At 58.8% G+C, this 18,662-nt stretch overlaps 1 protein-coding gene across 1 annotated transcript; it reads left to right on the forward strand.

Annotated features, from left to right (window-relative positions):
• The first annotated feature begins 6,906 nt into the window (after positions 1–6,906).
• LOC142022807 (uncharacterized) lies at positions 6,907–16,685 on the forward strand. The gene is made up of 4 exons (XM_075013037.1): positions 6,907–6,985; positions 11,021–11,499; positions 13,852–14,050; positions 16,300–16,685. The coding sequence occupies exons 1-4, from the start codon at positions 6,907–6,909 to the stop codon at positions 16,320–16,322; spliced, it is 780 nt and encodes a 259-aa protein (XP_074869138.1). The 3' UTR covers positions 16,323–16,685.
• Positions 16,686–18,662: the final 1,977 nt, after the last annotated feature.

The following is an 18,662-nucleotide window of genomic DNA, read 5'->3' on the forward strand; positions in this document are numbered from 1 at the left end:
CAGCACGGCGTGGTGGGTACAACCCCCCCCCCCACAGCATGGCTGGTAAAACTCCCCCTCCCCACACACAGCACGGCGGGTACAACTCCCCCTCCCCACACACAGCACGGCGGGTACAACTCCCCCTCCCCACACACAGCACGGCGGGTACAACCCCCCCACACACACAGCACGGCGGGTACAACCCCCCTCCACACACAGCACGGCAGGTACAACCCCCCCACACACAGCATGGCGCGGCGGGTACGACCCCCCCAAACACAGCACAGCGCGGCGGGTACAACCCCCCACAGCACGGCGGGGGCATCTCCCCCGCAACACACACAGCACAGCTGGTACAACCCCCCCTTCACACACAGCACAGAGGGTACAACCCTTCCACACACAGAGCACGGAGGATACAACCCCCCCCCCCGACAGCACGGCGAGTACAAACCCCCGCCACACACAGCACGGCGAGTACAACCCCCCACACACACAGCACGGCAGGGGCATCCCCCCCACAGCACGGTGGGTACAACCTCCCCCACACAGAGCATGGTGGGTACAACCCCCCAACCACCCACACAGCACGACAAGTACACCCCCCCCACACACACAGCACGGCGGGTACAACCCCCCCGCGCACACAGCATGGCAAGTACAACCCCCCACCCACCCACACAGTACGACAAGTACACTCCCCCACAGCACGGAGGGTACAACCCCCCCCCCCGCACACAGCACAGCGGGTACAAGCCCCCCTCCCACACAGCACGGCGGGTACAACCCTCCCCACACAGCACAGCAAGTACAACCCCCCACACACAGCACAGCGGGGACAACCTCCCCCCACAGCACGGCAAGTACAACCCCCCCCACACAGCACGGGCCTCCCCGCCACACACACACAGCATGGCAGGTACAACCCCCCACCACACAGCATGGCCGATACAACCCCCCCCACAGCACAGCAAGTACAACCCCCCCACACACAGCACGGCGACTACAACCCCCCCCACAGCATGGCGTGGTGGGTACAACCCCCCCCGCAGCATGGGGGGGCATCCCCCCCACAGAGTACAACCCCCCCCCACACACAGCACGGCGGGGGCATCCCCTACACACAGCACGGCAGGTACAACCCCTCCCCCACAGCATGGCAAGTACAAACCCCCCCCCCCCCACAGCACGGCGGGTACAAATCCCCCACACACACACAATGCGGCAGGGCATCCCCTGCCACACACACAGCACAGTGGGTACAGCCCCCCCCCACACAGCACGGGCCTCCCCGCCACACACACAGCACAGTGGGTACAACCCCCCCCCACACAGCATGGCCGATACAACCCCCCACACAGCACAGCAAGTACAACCCCCCCCCCACAGCACGGCGACTACAACCCCCCCCACAGCATGGCGTGGTGGGTACAACCCCCGCCCCACACACACAGCACGGCGACTACAACCCCCCCGCGCACACAGCATGGCGTGGTGGGTACAACCCCCCACCCACCCACCCACACAGTACGACAAGTACACTCCCCCACAGCACGGAGGGTACAACACCCCCCCCGCACACAGCGCGGCGGGTACAAGCCCCCCTCCCACACAGCACGGCGGGTACAACCCTCCCCACACAGCACAGCAAGTACAACCCCCCACACACAGCACAGCGGGGACAACCTCCCCCCACAGCACGGCAAGTACAACCCCCCCCCACACACAGCATGGGCCTCCCCGCCACACACACACAGCATGGCAGGTACAACCCCCCCCCACACAGCATGGCCGATACAACCCCCCACACAGCACAGCAAGTACAACCCCCCCCACACAGCACGGCGACTACAACCCCCCCCCACAGCATGGCGTGGTGGGTACAACCCCCCCCCCACACACACAGCACGGCGACTACAACCCCCCCCACAGCATGGCGTGGTGGGTACAACCCCCCCCGCAGCATGGGGGGGCATCCCCCCCACAGAGTACAACCCCCCACACACACAGCACGGCGGGGGCATCCCCTACACACAGCACGGCAGGTACAACCCCTCCCCCACAGCATGGCAAGTACAAACCCCCCCCCCCCCGCAGCACGGCGGGTACAAATCCCCCACACACACACAATGCGGCAGGGCATCCCCTGCCACACACTCAGCACGGTGGGTACAGCCCCCCCCACACAGCACGGGCCTCCCCGCCACACACACACAGCATGGCAGGTACAACCCCCCCCCACAGCATGGCCGATACAACCCCCCACACAGCACAGCAAGTACAACCCCCCCACACACAGCACGGCGACTACAACCCCCCCCACAGCATGGCGTGGTGGGTACAACCCCCCCCACACACACAGCACGGCGACTACAACCCCCCCGCGCACACAGCATGGCGTGGTGGGTACAACCCCCCACCCACCCACACAGTACGACAAGTACACTCCCCCACAGCACGGAGGGTACAACCCCCCCCGCACACAGCGCGGCGGGTACAAGCCCCCCTCCCACACAGCACGGCGGGTACAACCCTCCCCACACAGCACAGCAAGTACAACCCCCCACACACAGCACAGCGGGGACAACCTCCCCCCACAGCACGGCAAGTACAACCCCCCCCACACACAGCACGGGCCTCCCCGCCACACACACACACAGCATGGCAGGTACAACCCCCCCCACACAGCATGGCCGATACAACCCCCCCCCACAGCACAGCAAGTACAACCCCCCCCACACAGCACGGCAACTACAACCCCCCCCCACAGCATGGCGACTACAACCCCCCCCACAGCATGGCGTGGTGGGTACAACCCCCCCCGCAGCATGGGGGGGCATCCCCCCCACAGAGTACAACCCCCCCACACACACACAGCACGGCGGGGGCATCCCCTACACACAGCACGGCAGGTACAACCCCTCCCCCACAGCATGGCAAGTACAAACCCCCCCCCCCCCCACAGCACGGCGGGTACAAATCCCCCACACACACACAATGCGGCAGGGCATCCCCTGCCACACACTCAGCACGGTGGGTACAGCCCCCCCCACACAGCACGGGCCTCCCCGCCACACACACACAGCATGGCAGGTACAACCCCCCCCCACACAGCATGGCCGATACAACCCCCCACACAGCACAGCAAGTACAACCCCCCCCACACAGCACGGCGACTACAACCCCCCCCCACAGCATGGCGTGGTGGGTACAACCCCCCCCACACACACACAGCACGGCGACTACAACCCCCCCCACAGCATGGCGTGGTGGGTACAACCCCCCCCGCAGCATGGGGGGGCATCCCCCCCACAGAGTACAACCCCCCACACACACAGCACGGCGGGGGCATCCCCTACACACAGCACGGCAGGTACAACCCCTCCCCCACAGCATGGCAAGTACAAACCCCCCCCCCCCCCACAGCACGGCGGGTACAAATCCCCCACACACACACAATGCGGCAGGGCATCCCCTGCCACACACTCAGCACGGTGGGTACAGCCCCCCCCACACAGCACGGGCCTCCCCGCCACACACACACACAGCATGGCAGGTACAACCCCCCCCCACAGCATGGCCGATACAACCCCCCACACAGCACAGCAAGTACAACCCCCCCCCCACACAGCACGGCGACTACAACCCCCCCACAGCATGGCGTAGTGGGTACAACCCCCCCCACACACACACAGCACGGCGACTACAACCCCCCCGCGCACACAGCATGGCGTGGTGGGTACAACCCCCCACCCACCCACACAGTACGACAAGTACACTCCCCCACAGCACGGAGGGTACAACCCCCCCCCGCACACAGCGCGGCGGGTACAAGCCCCCCTCCCACACAGCACGGCGGGTACAACCCTCCCCACACAGCACAGCAAGTACAACCCCCCACACACAGCACAGCGGGGACAACCTCCCCCCACAGCACGGCAAGTACAACCCCCCCCACACACAGCACGGGCCTCCCCGCCACACACACACAGCATGGCAGGTACAACCCCCCCCACACAGCACAGCAAGTACAACCCCCCCCCCCCACAGCACGGCGACTACAACCCGCCCCCCCACAGCATGGCGTGGTGGGTACAACCCCCCCACACACACACAGCATGGCGACTACAACCCCCCCCACAGCATGGCGTGGTGGGTACAACCCCCCCCGCAGCATGGGGGGGCATCCCCCCCACAGAGTACAACCCCCCCCACACACACACAGCACGGCGGGGGCATCCCCTACACACAGCACGGCAGGTACAACCCCTCCCCCACAGCATGGCAAGTACAAACCCCCCCCCCCCCCACAGCACGGCGGGTACAAATCCCCCCCCCACACACAATGCGGCAGGGCATCCCCTGCCACACACTCAGCACGGTGGGTACAGCCCCCCACACACACAGCACGGCGGGTACAACCCCCCGCACACAGCACGGCGGGTACATCCCCCCCCCACAGCACGGCAGGTACATCCTCCCCCCCCCCACAGCATGGCGGGTACAAACCCCCCCCCCACAGCATGGCGGGTACAACCCCCCACTCACCCCCGGGGCCCCCCCATGGCACGGCTCCCTCTCCCGCACCCTCCGCCCGGGCCGGTCCCTGGCTGGGAAGTGAGCAGCCAAGCGCGCTGGACACAGGGCGGGACTGGCCCCACTGGGGAGTTTGGGGTCGCTCCACCTCACCCCGCCGCCCCCCGGTTCAACGTCCTCAGCGGGGGGCAGCGGCGGCTCCGCAGGGAGAGGGGACCCGGGGCGGGAGCGCGGCGGCTCCTGTCCAGCCGCAGGCCGGCGCCAGGCAGAGCAGCGCTGCAGCAGTTTGCGCCCCCCTGTGCCCCCCACGTCCGGACAGTGCCGAGCTCCCTGCAGGGGTCCCCTGGCGCAGGCCAGAGTGGAGGTGGAAGCGCCCCGCCCTGCCAGAGCCCCGGCGGCGGCCCTGTAACTGCCCGGGCGAGCCCCACCGTGCCCTGAGCCTGAGCTCGCAGCCATGGCCCTCAGGGCCTGTACAGCACCGAGCACCCGGCTCCAGCCGCAGCCAAGTCAGGCCTGGCAGGGAGGGACACACACGGGGCCGCCCCAGTGAGAAGCAAAACACCAAGCAGGACCCCTGGCTGGCTGGTCCCAGCTGGCACCTCCCCCGCCTGGGGACTCAGACATCCCACGGGCCTGACTGGGCTGGGTGGACAAAAACGAGGGGTTCTGTGGGGGGGAGAGAAGGGTAGGAAGCAGGCTTGGGTGTGGGGCCTGGGGGAGAGGGGCGCAGGAGTGGGGTGGGCTGGAGGTGGGGGTGCAGGAACAAGCTGCAGGTGGGGACATGGTGTGTGCAGGGGGACAGCCCCTGACACTGCTTGGTCCAGCTCGCTGGGTGGGGCTCACGCCCCCTTGCACAGCTCAGTGGGGGGAGGGACAGTGATGGAGCTAAAGTGGAGTGCAAACCCCCTGTGGTACCCCCCCATCCCGCTGCAGGCCTGGACCTGCTTCTTAGCCTGGGGCCCTGGCCAAGCGCTGCTGGCCCCCACCTTGGCCAGCTATGGCTTTGGCAGCCACTCCTGCCCTCGCACTTCCCAGTCAGACCAGCCCTGAAGCCGTCCAGCACTTGGTTAACCTGGGACAGCGCAAAACGCTCCACCCCCTCAGCAGCTGACCCAGCAGGCGCTAGAAGCGGGCAGGAGCAGCCCCTCCGGGTTAACTGTCCCTCCATCTCGTACAACTGCATCTCACTGGCCTTCAGCACCCCAGCTCCTGCTGGGTCCCCTTTCTGCTACTGCACCCCACTCACTTACTGCTGGGCGCGCCATCCATGGGATGCCGTGCATCCCACGGCTGCCACCAGTGTCACTGAAATGCGGGGGAGTCACAGGCTCCTACCCACCCATCCGTGGTCAGATATGACTCTCAACCAGCAAGCAAAACAGGGGGTATTCATACAGCTGGGTACTCGTGCAGTGCCCAGGGAAACTGAGGCACTCACACGGGGTTGCCATGGGACAGTGTAACTCTTACGCAACATAACAAGGTGAATACAATCGCACTTCGGCTCCAGAGTGAAGATGGAGGTGGCTGCCCTATCTGTCCTGGTGCTCTGCTTGCCCATGGAGCGAGGCAGCCGACATGCAATTTCTGGCTGCTCCCTGTCGCAACGTATTCCCGGGGGACGGCCTCCCTGCAATCGCAGGGGTTGGGATTTGGGCACTGTGAGTCAGGGGCAGGCTGAGGAGCAGGGAGATTTCTGCACAGGTTTGACTGTCCACCTGGCCTCTGCTCAAGGACACCCTTTGTCTCCCTGTGCGCTGTTGTCTTGGACCAGGAGTCTCAGAGGGAGAGGCGGGTGCTCGGCTCCCCGGGCCACCCTGCCTATCTCATGTTTTCCCATTGACCCTGGAATTGGACCGGGCAGCCCACAGCCAGAAATCCCCCTGCTGCAGCCGGCCAATGCTGCTTCCGGGACAAGGCGGGAGGAACCACTATATAGAGCGTAGTCAGGCGTGCTCAGATTTACATGCGGTGACAGTACAGGTCACTCTGTGGTGGCCCTCAGGCTGAGAGAGATTGGTGGCTGCGCCGATCACAAACTTCAGAGACTGTGACAATGCACAAGAAAGAAAGTGGGTTGGAGTGAACTGCAAAACGATTTCCCTAAGGAGTCATCTAGGCAAGGTGCTGCTGCCGCCGCCGCCAGCAGAAAGACTAACATCGCAGATAGGAGAACAACTAGTGGATGAGCAAGCGGGGTTCTGGAAAGATACGCTTACCACACAGCAGATATTGGCACTAAGACTGGCAGTGGAGAAAGCTGGAGGCAAGAACACGAACCTCTACAATTGCTTCAGGGACTTTCAGACAGTGTTTGATAGCATAGACCAGAAAGTGACCTGGGCGGTGCTGGAGTCGTAGGGAGCGGATAACAGACTGGTAGGGTGGATGAAGGATATCAGCAACAATGCGGAGGCAGCGGTGAGAACGTATGGGGAGATGGGAAGCTGGTTTGGACCGAGTAGAGGTAAGAGACAAGGAGATCTGGTATCGCCGAGTACCTTCATCACACACCTAGAGACAGCGATGGACTAGACCAAGGAAGAGGTAGAAGGGACATTGGTACATGGGATGAGAATCAGCAACTCGAGGTTTGCGGATGATATAGTTATCGCTGAGGGGAAGCTAGCGAGAGCGGTGCAGGTGCTAAAGGAGGAAGGGGAGCGGTACGGACTGATTACGAACATGGATAAAAGGAAGACAATGGTAATTGGAGATATGGAAATAGGAAGGAAGATCAGTGTAGAGGGATTGAACTAGAGAAGTTCCTGTATCTGGGGAGCGACATGACATGTGATCTAGACAGCGAGAAGGAAACAACGACCAGGATAGCGAAAGCAAGAGTGAGCTTGAAGGTGACGGATGAGATCTGGAAGAGCAAAGCGATTAGCTTAGGAGCGAAGCTGAGCGTCCCGAAAACGTGTGTTTTCAGCAGCATGTTGTATGGATGCGAGACATGGGTGGTAACAAAAGATTCGAAGAGAAGGATATTGGCATTGGAGAGGACTTGTTGTGGAAAGATCCTGAGACTAGGATGGATGCAGCTCACCAACGAGGAATTATATCAGAAGATTCAGCCCAAAGAGAACCTGCTGCAGAAGTCTGTTCTGGTATGGGTATGATCTGAAGAAGCGGGTCTGTCCCACAAAAGCTCATCACCTAATAAATTATTTTGTTAGTCTTTAAAGTGCTACTGGACTGCTTTTTTGTTTTGCTAGTGTATAGACTAGCACGGCTTTCTCTGTCACTATTCTAACTGCAGCAGGTTACACAACGGTAGTTACAGCTATTTGGGAAGATCTGCAGAATGAACAACGGAAGAAAAATCAAGACCCTGGTATTCGGCATAATGGATGGTTCAAATAGGAGAGGCCGACCCCACAGAGAATGGGCAGATGATATACTAGATTGGTGCAAAGCTAGTCCACAGAAACTAAACCGCTCTGCACCGGACAGGAAAAGATGGCAGGAAATAGCAAGGGAGGCACTGGACACTACTGGGCGCTGAGCCCATGGATGATGATGATCCCACCCAGGAGTTCTGGTGCCAGTGGACAGAGGCACAATGAGGACAAAGAGGGGTGTGTGATACCCAAAGAGTGACACAGCCAGCCCGGAGGAGCAGCTGGAAGAACCTGAGAGTTGGTTTTGGGCTGGGGTGCACACTGAAGAGAGGGGCTTTGGTGCAGTTTCCTGCTACTCAGTTCATTCTGTGCTCAAGGACACAGGACTGTGTCCATTCTGTGTAAGCCTAAGATGCGTCCAAGCACCACCTGCCTAGGACCCATTTCTCCCCCTAACCAGAACACTCTATTAGCCCCTGAAGTTTTGGTTCTAGAAGAGTGCCAAAATCACTCGTAACGCCCTACCTCTGAAGTATGGGCAAAGGTACTCTCTGTTTGAAAAATGGAGCCCTTTGCTTTCTCAGATATGGGACAGAGATACACAAGATTTTCATTGCATGAAATGCCTACTAAGAGCTGGGGCTGAGGGCAGAAGTGCTTTTTTATTGCACAGATTATAGTTTTTTTATTTGAAATCCTGTTTCTTTCAGTTCATCGGGGAGCCCTCCTGTGGCGCCTATATTCTACAGCTTCCCAACACTGCTGATTAGAGCCTGCAAAGCCCAGCCTCTGCATTACGTAAGGGTTGCTATTCTACTGGAAGAGGCATGACAGAGCATTTTCATAAACATTTTAACCCCCATCCCTAAATCACTCACCAGGGTTCCTTTCTTTTTCTTTTTAAATGTTAACACAAAGCAGAAGAAAACCACAAAATACTAACTCCATCCTGCACTCATCTCATCAGTCAAGGCAAAGATGACAGTTGGGAATGAATTCTTACTGCCTCCTTACCATAAAAAATTGGGGAGGAGGATCTCTGGGCCTAGTAGACTATTTCTGAATAAAACTGTTCCTGGGAGAAATCCAGACACAAAACACAAGGCCAGATAACAATTATGGTGGGCTGTGGTTTTGACATGCTACATTACCAGTGTGAAACTGAATCACAGCTGCTTTAAAGCAGCCAGCATGTGGCATGGTTTTCCAGCCCCCTGGAGACAGATAGGCACAGGGCAGAAGAAGTGGAACAGGGCAGAGAAGAGGTGGAGATGGGGAGGGAATGTGTACTAGAAAAGCAGAGCTAAGGAATAAAACACAGCTCAGCCCCAAGAAGAACAAGGTGGGGTTGGTGCTGCTTAGCACAGGCGGCTGGACTAGAAGACCTAATTAGGTCTCTCCCAATCCTACTCTATGATCTCAAAGGAGGTGGGTGGCTGAGTCTCGGCCACGGTGGGCAGGTGGGCACGTCACAAGCTGGCCCTGACTGGGCAGCCTCAGAGAGGCCAGGGCTGGGGTGGGCCAAAGGGGCTGAACTCGTTCACTCTAAGTCCGGCCCTTTGGCCCAGCAATGCCTCTGCTCTGGGGGGCTGTGCATGGGCACTATTGCCCTGCCTGCTGCCCTGCTCTCACGTGGCCTCCTCTCCCTGATGCCCCACCCATGGTCCACCTTACTCCTCTGGGGTCTCGTCTCCACCTGCTGGGGGGTGATGGCCTGGGGGAGAGCAGCAGTGGGGCCTCCGCCCGCTGGGCAGAGCACAGAATGCACTGCAGGGCAGTGAGAGGATCTGTTCTTCCCCCGGGCCTACATACCTGCCATCCACGCAGCGCCTGCTCTCTGCAGCCCCTTGTGCAGGTCAGATGTTCAGAGTCCCTCCTGCCACCAGCTCGACAGCTGAAGGGATGGGGCTGTGGGTGGCAGCAGTGCTCCCTGGAAGCTGAGCGCATGGGCTGCCGCCAGAGAGATTCAGGTGCCCCCCAGCACCCCACAGCCAGCAGCCTGTGTTTCTTTTGGTGGTGCGCATCTGCACCTGCCCAGGGGCACAGAAGAACACGCTGCCCACGGATGGAAAAACCAGAGGGAGCGCTGGCTGGCAGCTGAGAAGCCTGTGGTTTGGAAGTTCTGGGGCTGTGTGTGTGGGCAGACTGGGTCTGGTGTGACCCACGCACTGTGGTGGATCCTGCCTACGTCCTGTCGAGGGACTATGGGATGCCCTCAATTGTGCTGGACACACTGGTGAAGAATGCAGCAAGCGGTGTTCTGGGGTGGATGGGGGCAGGGGCTCAGGCTGAGTTGGGGGACAGGGCATCTGGGGGGTGTTTTGGGTACAGGCTCAGGCTAGGGTTAGGTGGGGGCAGTGTTTTGGGGTGTGGGGGATGGGGGTGCTGTTTTGGGGTGGTTGAGGGGCAGGGAGGCTGAGGTAAGGTGGGATGGTATTTTGGGGTGGTTGGGGTGTGGGGCTGGGGTTAGGTGGGGGCAGGGGTGGTGTTTTGGGGTGGTGGTGGGGGGCTGGGGTTAGGTGGGGGCGGGGGCGGTGTTTTGGGGTGGTTGGGGTGGGGGGCTGGTATTTTGGGGTGGTTGGGGTGGGGGGCTGGGGTTAGGTGGGGGCGGGGGCGGTGTTTTGGGGTGGGGGCTGGGGTTAGGTGGGGGTGGGGGCTGGTGTTTTGGGGTGGTGGTGGGGGGCTGGGGTTAGGTGGGGGTGGGGGCTGGTGTTTTGGGGTGGTTGGGGTGGGGGGCTGGGGTTAGGTGGGGGCGGGGGCGGTGTTTTGGGGTGGTGGTGGGGGGGCTGGGGTTAGGTGGGGGCAGGGGTGGTGTTTTGGGGTGGTTGGGGTGGGGGGCTGGGGTTAGGTGGGGGCGTGGGGTGGTGTTTTGGGGTGGTGGTGGGGGGCTGGGGTTAGATGGGGGCAGGGGCGGTGTTTTGGGGTGGTTGGGGTGGGGGGCTGGGGTTAGGTGGGGGTGGGGGCGGTGTTTTGGGGTGGTGGTGGGGGGCTGGGGCGGTGTTTTGGGGTGGTTGGGGTGGGGGGCTGGGGTTAGGTGGAGGCGGGGGCGGTGTTCTGGGGTTAAGTGGGGGTGGGGGCGGGGGCGGTGTTTTGGGGTGGTTGGGGTGGGGGGCTGGGGTTATGTGGGGGCGGGGGCGGGGGCGGTGTTCTGGGGTTAGGTGGGGGCGGGGGCGGTGTTTTGGGGTGGTGGGGGCGGGGGGCTGGGGGCTGGGGAAGGGAGGTGACTTCTCCCGCCTGGGCCTTTCAAGCTTTGGGAACAGACGCTTCTGCACGAGCCCCGGACCGCCCCGAGTGCAGCCGGAACTTGCCGAACGGTTCTGTCCGGCCCAACGCCCGGGAGGCGGAAAAGCCCGAGCGCTGCCGGAGCTGCCCGAGCGCGGGGAGGCGGAAGGGCCCGAGCGCGGGGAGGCGGAAGGGCCCGAGCGTGCTCGGAGCACCGTCCCGGGCCGGAGGCGGCCTCCTGCCTCGGGACGCGGGAAGGCAGGTCCCACCTCAGCCCCGCCACGGTTTGACGGGAGGCCTGCCCCAGGGCATGCCGGGAGATCCGGAGCCTGGCGCCCCAGGGCATGCCGGGACACCCTTCCCGCAGGGCATGCCGGGACACGCCCGGGCCCGGGGCCGTGCGCTCCGCGCGCCGGTAACCGCTGGCGCCCCTCCCCCACCCGCGGTGTGACGTGGCGCCCCCGGGGGAGCAGCTCCCGGCGCCGCCTCCTGCCTGGGCCGCAGAGCGGGCGGGGAGCTCGGGCCGGGCCGGGCCGGGCCGCTCCAGGGTCCCCCGGCGCTGCCGGGTCCGTCGGTCTCCCTGTGGCAGTGGGGCGGCCCCGCGAGGGCGCCGTACCCCGCGGCTGGCTTCGTTCGGCCCGGGGCGCTGCCGGGCCGCCGCCTCGTCCCGTCCCGTCCCGTCCCGTCCCGTCTGCCGCCGCCGCCCCCGACCCCGACCCCGCCCTGCGGCGAGCTCCGCTCCGCGGGGCCCGCGTGTCTCCCTCCGCCCGCCGGCGCTCCCTGCGTGTGACCCCGCGTGTCCGGCGCCGCGCGCCCCCGGGGACGGAGCGTCCCGCGGGGCCAGGCCTCTGGAACGTGAAGCTTCCCGGGATGGGAGCCCCGCGTGCAGCCTGGGGCGGGGGGACCAGTGTCCCGGGAACTCGCCAGCACAGGCTGTCTCTGACAGTGCCCGGCTAGCGGCCAGCTGCGTCCCCCTCCAGGCCTTATCGTCGCTAGCACCGCTGCCTCCCAGTCCGGCTGCCGTTGGTGAAGGTCGCAGAGTAACGCACCTGCCAGATCCCCGCAGCTCCGAGCACGTACCTCAGGAAGGTACCATCTAGTCTCTAACTGGTTCGCCACTTCCTCAGTGGAAGGTGGACACACACCAGCCTTTGTAAACCTGAGCAGATTGACCACACGCCTCATACAAGCTCTCTGGTAACGGTAAACAGCTTATTGACTAAGAGCGAAAGAATTTAAGTTACTATAAGTGGTGGGCAGACAGTCAGAGTGGCTACCAACAGAGAAGAAAATATAAACGTGCACCCTAATCCTTTGGCCCTGTCAGACTGGCCAGCAGCACCTAAATCACCACACTGGATCCTGCCAACCTATAGTACGCAGATTTCACCCTTGAAATCTGAGCCTGTCTCCTCAGTTGGAACCTTTGGTCTTGCTGTCCTGGTGGCTGGCACTGTGGCGGGGCAGCAGAGAGGCCAAGAAGGAGCCTCCCTGTTTCATTTTTATACCCTCAGTCCATGTGCATGGGAAGCCCAAGGTCCAGTGAGTCTGGGGGCGTTGTGGTGTTTCCAGGCAAAGCTGATCAGTTAACCTGGTGTGGCCTCATGCAGGTGAGTCATCAAACTGCAGCTCACCTGCTGACCCTCTGCCCAGGTAGTGGTTCCTCTCCTTGCTGGTGTCTCTGGTAATCTAATATCTGGCTGATTTCCCCAATTTACAGCATGCTTTAGTAACAACCATACAGCACAGTCACATAATTTCATGTGTGCTGATGCTATATGTATGTGGATGGAGAAGAATGACTCAGCGCAGTATCACCATTCCCCTGCTCCCTTACAAGGAGCGCTTTCTGTGTAAGATCACTAGGCTACAAAAATGAGGGATGCAGGTTGCTGCCCCAGGCACAGGGTGTCACCCAGGAGTAATGCCCTGGATTGCATGCACAGAGCTCTGAACAGCCTCTCTGAGTATCCAGAGGGGGTAGGATGGACCATCAGTTCAGCATTGCAGTAGTGCTCTCATTCTGCCTCTCGCTGGCCTTGGAAGATGCTGGCTGAGGGTTTTTTCTGCTGCAATGCTAGATTCAGGAGGAACGGATTTGCAGCAAGCGAGTTTTCTGCCAAGGTGTGTGTGTGTGTGAGGGATAGGAAGTGAAACAAAAAAGCCTCGTGCAGCATTTTCCCTGGCTGCAGTTTCCATATCTTGCAGTCTAATGATTCTAGAGCCCTCTTCCATCTCCGGCCTCTCATTAGGGATGCAACACTAGCTCTCTTTTAATAGTATCAGTGTCTGGAGAGCTCCTGACAGGAGGTGACCTCAAAGATTTATTAACATTTCAGTACCCGGTGCCTGGGCTTGGCTTGCCAGTCTGGTGTCTGGATTGTTCCCTTTTCGAAGGGGAGGTGCTCCTGCACTGCGCTTTACCTCTCCTGTACAGACAAGACTGGGAGGTGCTTTGCTTCTGTTCAGGAGTAGACCTAAGACAAGGCTACGACTGGTTTAGTTAGGAGCTTCCTCGTCGCCTCCTGCTGGGAGAAGCTGGAACTACTCTTTCACACTGCTCCTACATCATCCTTTCAGTATCTGCTGCTGCGCTGGTGAGTCCTTGTGCCGCCAACGGTCCTAGGTGACTTCTGCTCGGAGAATCTGGAGCAGAAGGAGCTGTGAAATCTCTTGCTCCATGCACCTGGTAGGACAGTCCTTAGCCCCACTCTGCCTGTGTAGTGCACTATTGTAATGATGCTGGACCTTCCTTCCTTCTCCCCAGGCTCATCCTTCTGTACGCATCAAAGGGACAGAGCACAGCTACAGCCCAGTCCTGTGCCAAGATGACCAGTGTGCTGCCAACATCAAAGGGAGGCACACCCACCGTCCATTCTGCAGCATTTCAGAGGCTTATCAGGACCTGTTCATTCTCCGGGCTCACTACTGGGTCAAACACGTGGACAAGGGGCTTGACTTTGCAGGTAAGACGCTGCCCCAAAGTGGTTGGACAGCTGGCCTGGTTGGACTGTAGCTTCTGTAGATGCTCCTGTACTTTCTGGAGGTTGCAGCCAACAGTGATCCTTGACTCACAACAGATATCCTTGGACCTCCCTTAGCTAAGCGTGTGGTGGGGAACAGGCTAATTCCACAGCAGCGGGTATGCTAATGGCAGTGGGTGAGAAAGCTGAAGCTGCCAGTTTGCATGCAGCCATGGCTTGGGGCAGGGGAGGCTGAAAGGTTGGTACCATCTGATGCCTGTTCAGTGGGTCATGTGAAATTAGTTCATGGGTCAGTGGACAAGTGCCTGTGTCACAAAAAGTGCTGCCACAGCTGGCACTCAGTCATGAAGCTGCACGCAACACAACAGCTTGGGGCAGGGAGTGAAGGAGAGCTCTGTTCATGTGAAATTGCCCAGTGACTTCTGGGGAGACAGACTGTAATCCTCTGGATAGAGTCTGGTCAGGACGCTAGGGTTCGATTCCTGGACCCTGCAAATGGGGTCTGGGGAGTTTTATTGACCACAGATGGGGAGGGCATGTCGCTGCCCATCTCACCTGCAGCTGGCTCTTCCTAGCGCAGGACTGGGACTGTGTTCCTGCAGATGGAAGACCACCATCTATGGACTCAGCAACAGACCTACACCACCTGGTTTTTCCCTAAGGGCAGCCATCCATCAGCATCCTGCTCTGAACCTGGGTGGGGCTGGTGGTAGTATTATTGCAGGTTCACTAAAAATGCTCCACCCTCAAGGGAAAATATGTTCCAGATTCAGGTCCCAGCTTTTGAACCAAAAGGAGAAGGTGTTTGCAAACTGGAAATAGGACCAGGGAACACTTTGGATTTCACTGTTTCTCATGGGTTTGACCCACAAGGGCCTGCATTCTGACCTGCGCAGAGGGGAGGAACAAATGGATGCCACCAGCACTCCCACTAGGCTCTGCAGCTGGCTGGAGGCTGCTTCAGTCCCCAGCATAATTTAGAGCCATTTGATGGCTGCTTGACTTTACACCTGGCTGCACAGGGACCCGAGGCAAATAACACAGAGGCAGTACAGCAATGCCCCATTGCATCTGGCTACAGCCCTTCACCCCAGCGATAGGCACTGTGTTGCTGTGCTGGCTTGACGCCTCCCAGGGATTCACCTTGCTAAGGTAGCCAGTAATGTCAGCGTTCCAGCTGCTTGGCATCAGCAGTGCCAGAGGCCAGAACCCTCTGCACTGTCTTTGACTGAGGGACTCCTAGTACAGGCCAGTGTGCCTAAGATCAGGGTCAGGCCCCGATTCCTGTTTGCTCCCACTGGATCAGAGTTCAGTGTTCAAAATTACTGCATTTTTGAGTGGAGCAAAAGCAGGGCTGGTACCCTGTCAACGTGGCTCTGCAGCCACTCCAAAATCCCATGATAAAGCTGCCGCTAGCTGCTTACGTCACTCTTTGATATAGCTCTTATAAATAGGTCTGATATTTAAGGAGCTGCAGGTGTAAGTAAACTAGGCAATCCCCCTGCCCTCCCAGCTGGGCTCACTCCTCACTTCAGGTGGGACGCAGCAGAAAAGGAATCCATAGGTTGTGTTACCTTGTGCTGATTACCCTGTACTGTAGCCAGCTTCCTCCATGGATCATTACAGTCTGCACGCCCAGAATCCACACCGCGGGTTCAGCTGCCTGGACCTGCCAAACATTTATTTCCCAAAGACGATTTGAAGTATTTGGCGCTGCCCATTACCGGAGATTGGATATTGGACCATATGGACCCTTGATGTGATCCAGTCTGGCAGCCTCTGTGGTTTTCATAATTCCTACTGCTGGCTCTGTTGAGAGCCTCTCCTTTCTCTCCTACCCTCTTCAACTCCTTATGGACTGCAAGGTGATGTATTAATGCTCTTGGTGTTTTATTGCATGTCTGTTTGGCTACAGCATCCTGAAAGTTGCTTTAGAAACATTGGCATCATTGACTTCTGCACAGAGGGACTGCATAGCCTCCATGCACCACAGCACCCTAATAAGTCCATGCACAAGTTGTTAGTGGCTCATAGTGGCTGCACAGAGCCCTGGCAAAGGGGTGAATCTCCCCCTTCTAGAGCATCACCTGGTTAAACAGCTGCTGCCTTACAGGAACAGGATGCTAAGTGTGTCCATTGTAACACAAAAGTACCAGCACTTGCAGAATAGAGGAGGAAGTGGAGTAGGCAGAAATCATCATCGTAAGTTTGGGGTTGCTTTCCCCTTCTAGGGAGCGAATCCAAGACTGAGTAACCCCGGCTATCCTGAACGAGTCTCTATCACTTTGTTACTGCCTCCATCTCTGCACCAACCCTCCACGACCCTGTCTGCAGTAATTGCCAATTCCAAAGTGTTGCAGTCCAGTCAGCGGAGGATAGCTTACAGCAAGCATGTCAAACATGCGGCTCTGTTAACTTGTTTTGTGGCCCCGAGGCTGGGAGCTGGCCAGTGTGTGGAGCCCTTCAACCTGGGCAGGGGAACCATGGCAGCCCAGGGGCTGTGAGCTGTCTGGGGTGCAGAGTACCTTAAATGTATGTGTGAAGTAAACATTATTATGTATGATCAAATAATGATTTTACACATCAAATTTTATGAACTATTAATAAAATTATAAAACAATAACATTCACATGAAGTGTGAAATTCTCAATTAAAATTATTGTATTATATTCAAACAAGACCTGCAAAAAGGTCTTGTTGACCTTGGAAAAGAGGAGATTGAGGGGGGACATGATAGCTGTTTTCAGGTATCTAAAAGGGTGTCATAAGGCAGAGGGAGGGAACTTGTTCTTCCTTGCCTCTGAGGATAGAACAAGAGGCAATGGACTTAAATTGCAGCAGGGAAGGTTCAGGTTGGACATTAGGAAAAAGTTCCTAACTGTCAGGGTGATCAAACAGTGGAACGAATTGCCAAGGGAGGTGGTAGAATCTCCATCACTGGAGCTATTTAAGAAGAGGTTAGATAGATGGCTTTCAGGGATGGTCTAGAAAGTGCTTGGTCCTGCCATGAGGGCAGGGGGCTGGACTCGATGGCCTCTCGAGGTCCCTTCCAGTCCTACTCTTCTATGATTCTATGAAAATATTATGACATATACCTAACACATAATGTAGAATAAATAATTATGATTTTCCAGTAGAAGTACAGTTCTTTGGTGGCCCTAAAAGCTATCAGTTTTCATTTGTGTGGCCCTCAGTAGGCTTTGTGTTTGACATGCCTGGTTAGAGAGTATACGTTTTCCTGTTTAGCAGAGTCATCTTTGTGCTGTTCTCACTGGAAAGCCAGATGCTTCAATCACTAGAAGCCCAGTTCATCTCTGCCCTAGAGCAGAAGGGTTCTTGCTACCTTTGCCTCTTCCATGTCTATCGCTGGGCCCTGTCACAGACTACGGCAGCCTGGGGACAATCCTGGCTTGTGCCAGGGCCTGTGACTCCGGGGCTCTTGCAGCAGAGGGAGCAGCTGGAGTGCACTGTTGAAACCTTTAGAAAGTATCTGCATCACAGCACTGTGGCCCGGGGAATGCAGCTATCCCCCTTGCAGGGGAGCAAGCTGCCCTTGGAGACTGTATTTAGCTGTGTCACTGGGGCCGAGCGTTTGAGCTGTTACCGAGGTGCACATGGTCTGATATGGCTTTGCAGGCATCTCTTACACAGAAACCAGCCCCGAAGGAAGTGTGCTTTGGAGGTGATGCTCTTGTGGTTGATCAGCTGGTGATTCGGGTGGTTTGGGAAAGCAGATTACTGTTTATTTTTAGCATATTTGTCCTTCTGTCTCAAGACACACAAAGAAAAAGAAGGAGGTGATTTAATTCGTCTTTATTGGAGTGAGTGTGACAGCAGGAGTCCTGGATAAAGAGTTCCCTTGGCCAGGGTCCTCTGCAACAGCCTCGCTGCCATGAAGCAGGAATGCACCGCACACGTGGGCCAGTCTAGCTGCTGACTGAGGACCATCCTAACCAGGAGGATGGCATGGTGAGGACTGTCTGCTCTGCCAACACAGGCCATGCCCCGCATAGTCCAAAGCAGAGGAAGACCCAGAAGCTGTGCCGGCCCAGCCGTACAGTACAGGCACATCACAGGTACAGCTTCTGCCCAGGCCAGAGTTGGCTCTGTAGTGAGATTTAAAGTTTCTGCCAAGGGACCTGACAGGAGGGAGGCAGGGCTGTGCGGCAGGGAGCTGGCATGGACAGACGAGAGCAGGAGACGGGGCGGTCTGAGAGGGGGGCTTGTGTGGGGTGAAGACAGAAGGGGGCAGAGACGTAGGCAGGAGAAAAGCGTCTGTAGCACTGTCACCTCTTCGCCGACAGGGCAATAGGTACCAGGAGGTGAATTGCTTTGGGTGAGGTAATGCTGCCCACCCATGGCAGAACTAGGAATTCAGCCCCTGGCTCCTGGCACCCAGTCCTGTGCTCTAGCCACTCCATCACACTCATCAGGTCCTCTCTGCTCAGATCACTGAGGTGATCTCTGCATAGATGCTGGAAGGCGGCGAGGACTGGAACAGGCTTTGTCCCCGTCAGTTCTCAGCCAGCCTTTAAATGGCCCCATGCCCACTCCTCCCTGAAATTCAGGCTGGCTGGCTGGCGGCTTGGCCAGC

Source organism: Carettochelys insculpta, chromosome 18 (genome assembly GCF_033958435.1).
Source record: "Carettochelys insculpta isolate YL-2023 chromosome 18, ASM3395843v1, whole genome shotgun sequence".
Lineage (NCBI taxonomy): Eukaryota > Metazoa > Chordata > Testudines > Carettochelyidae > Carettochelys > Carettochelys insculpta.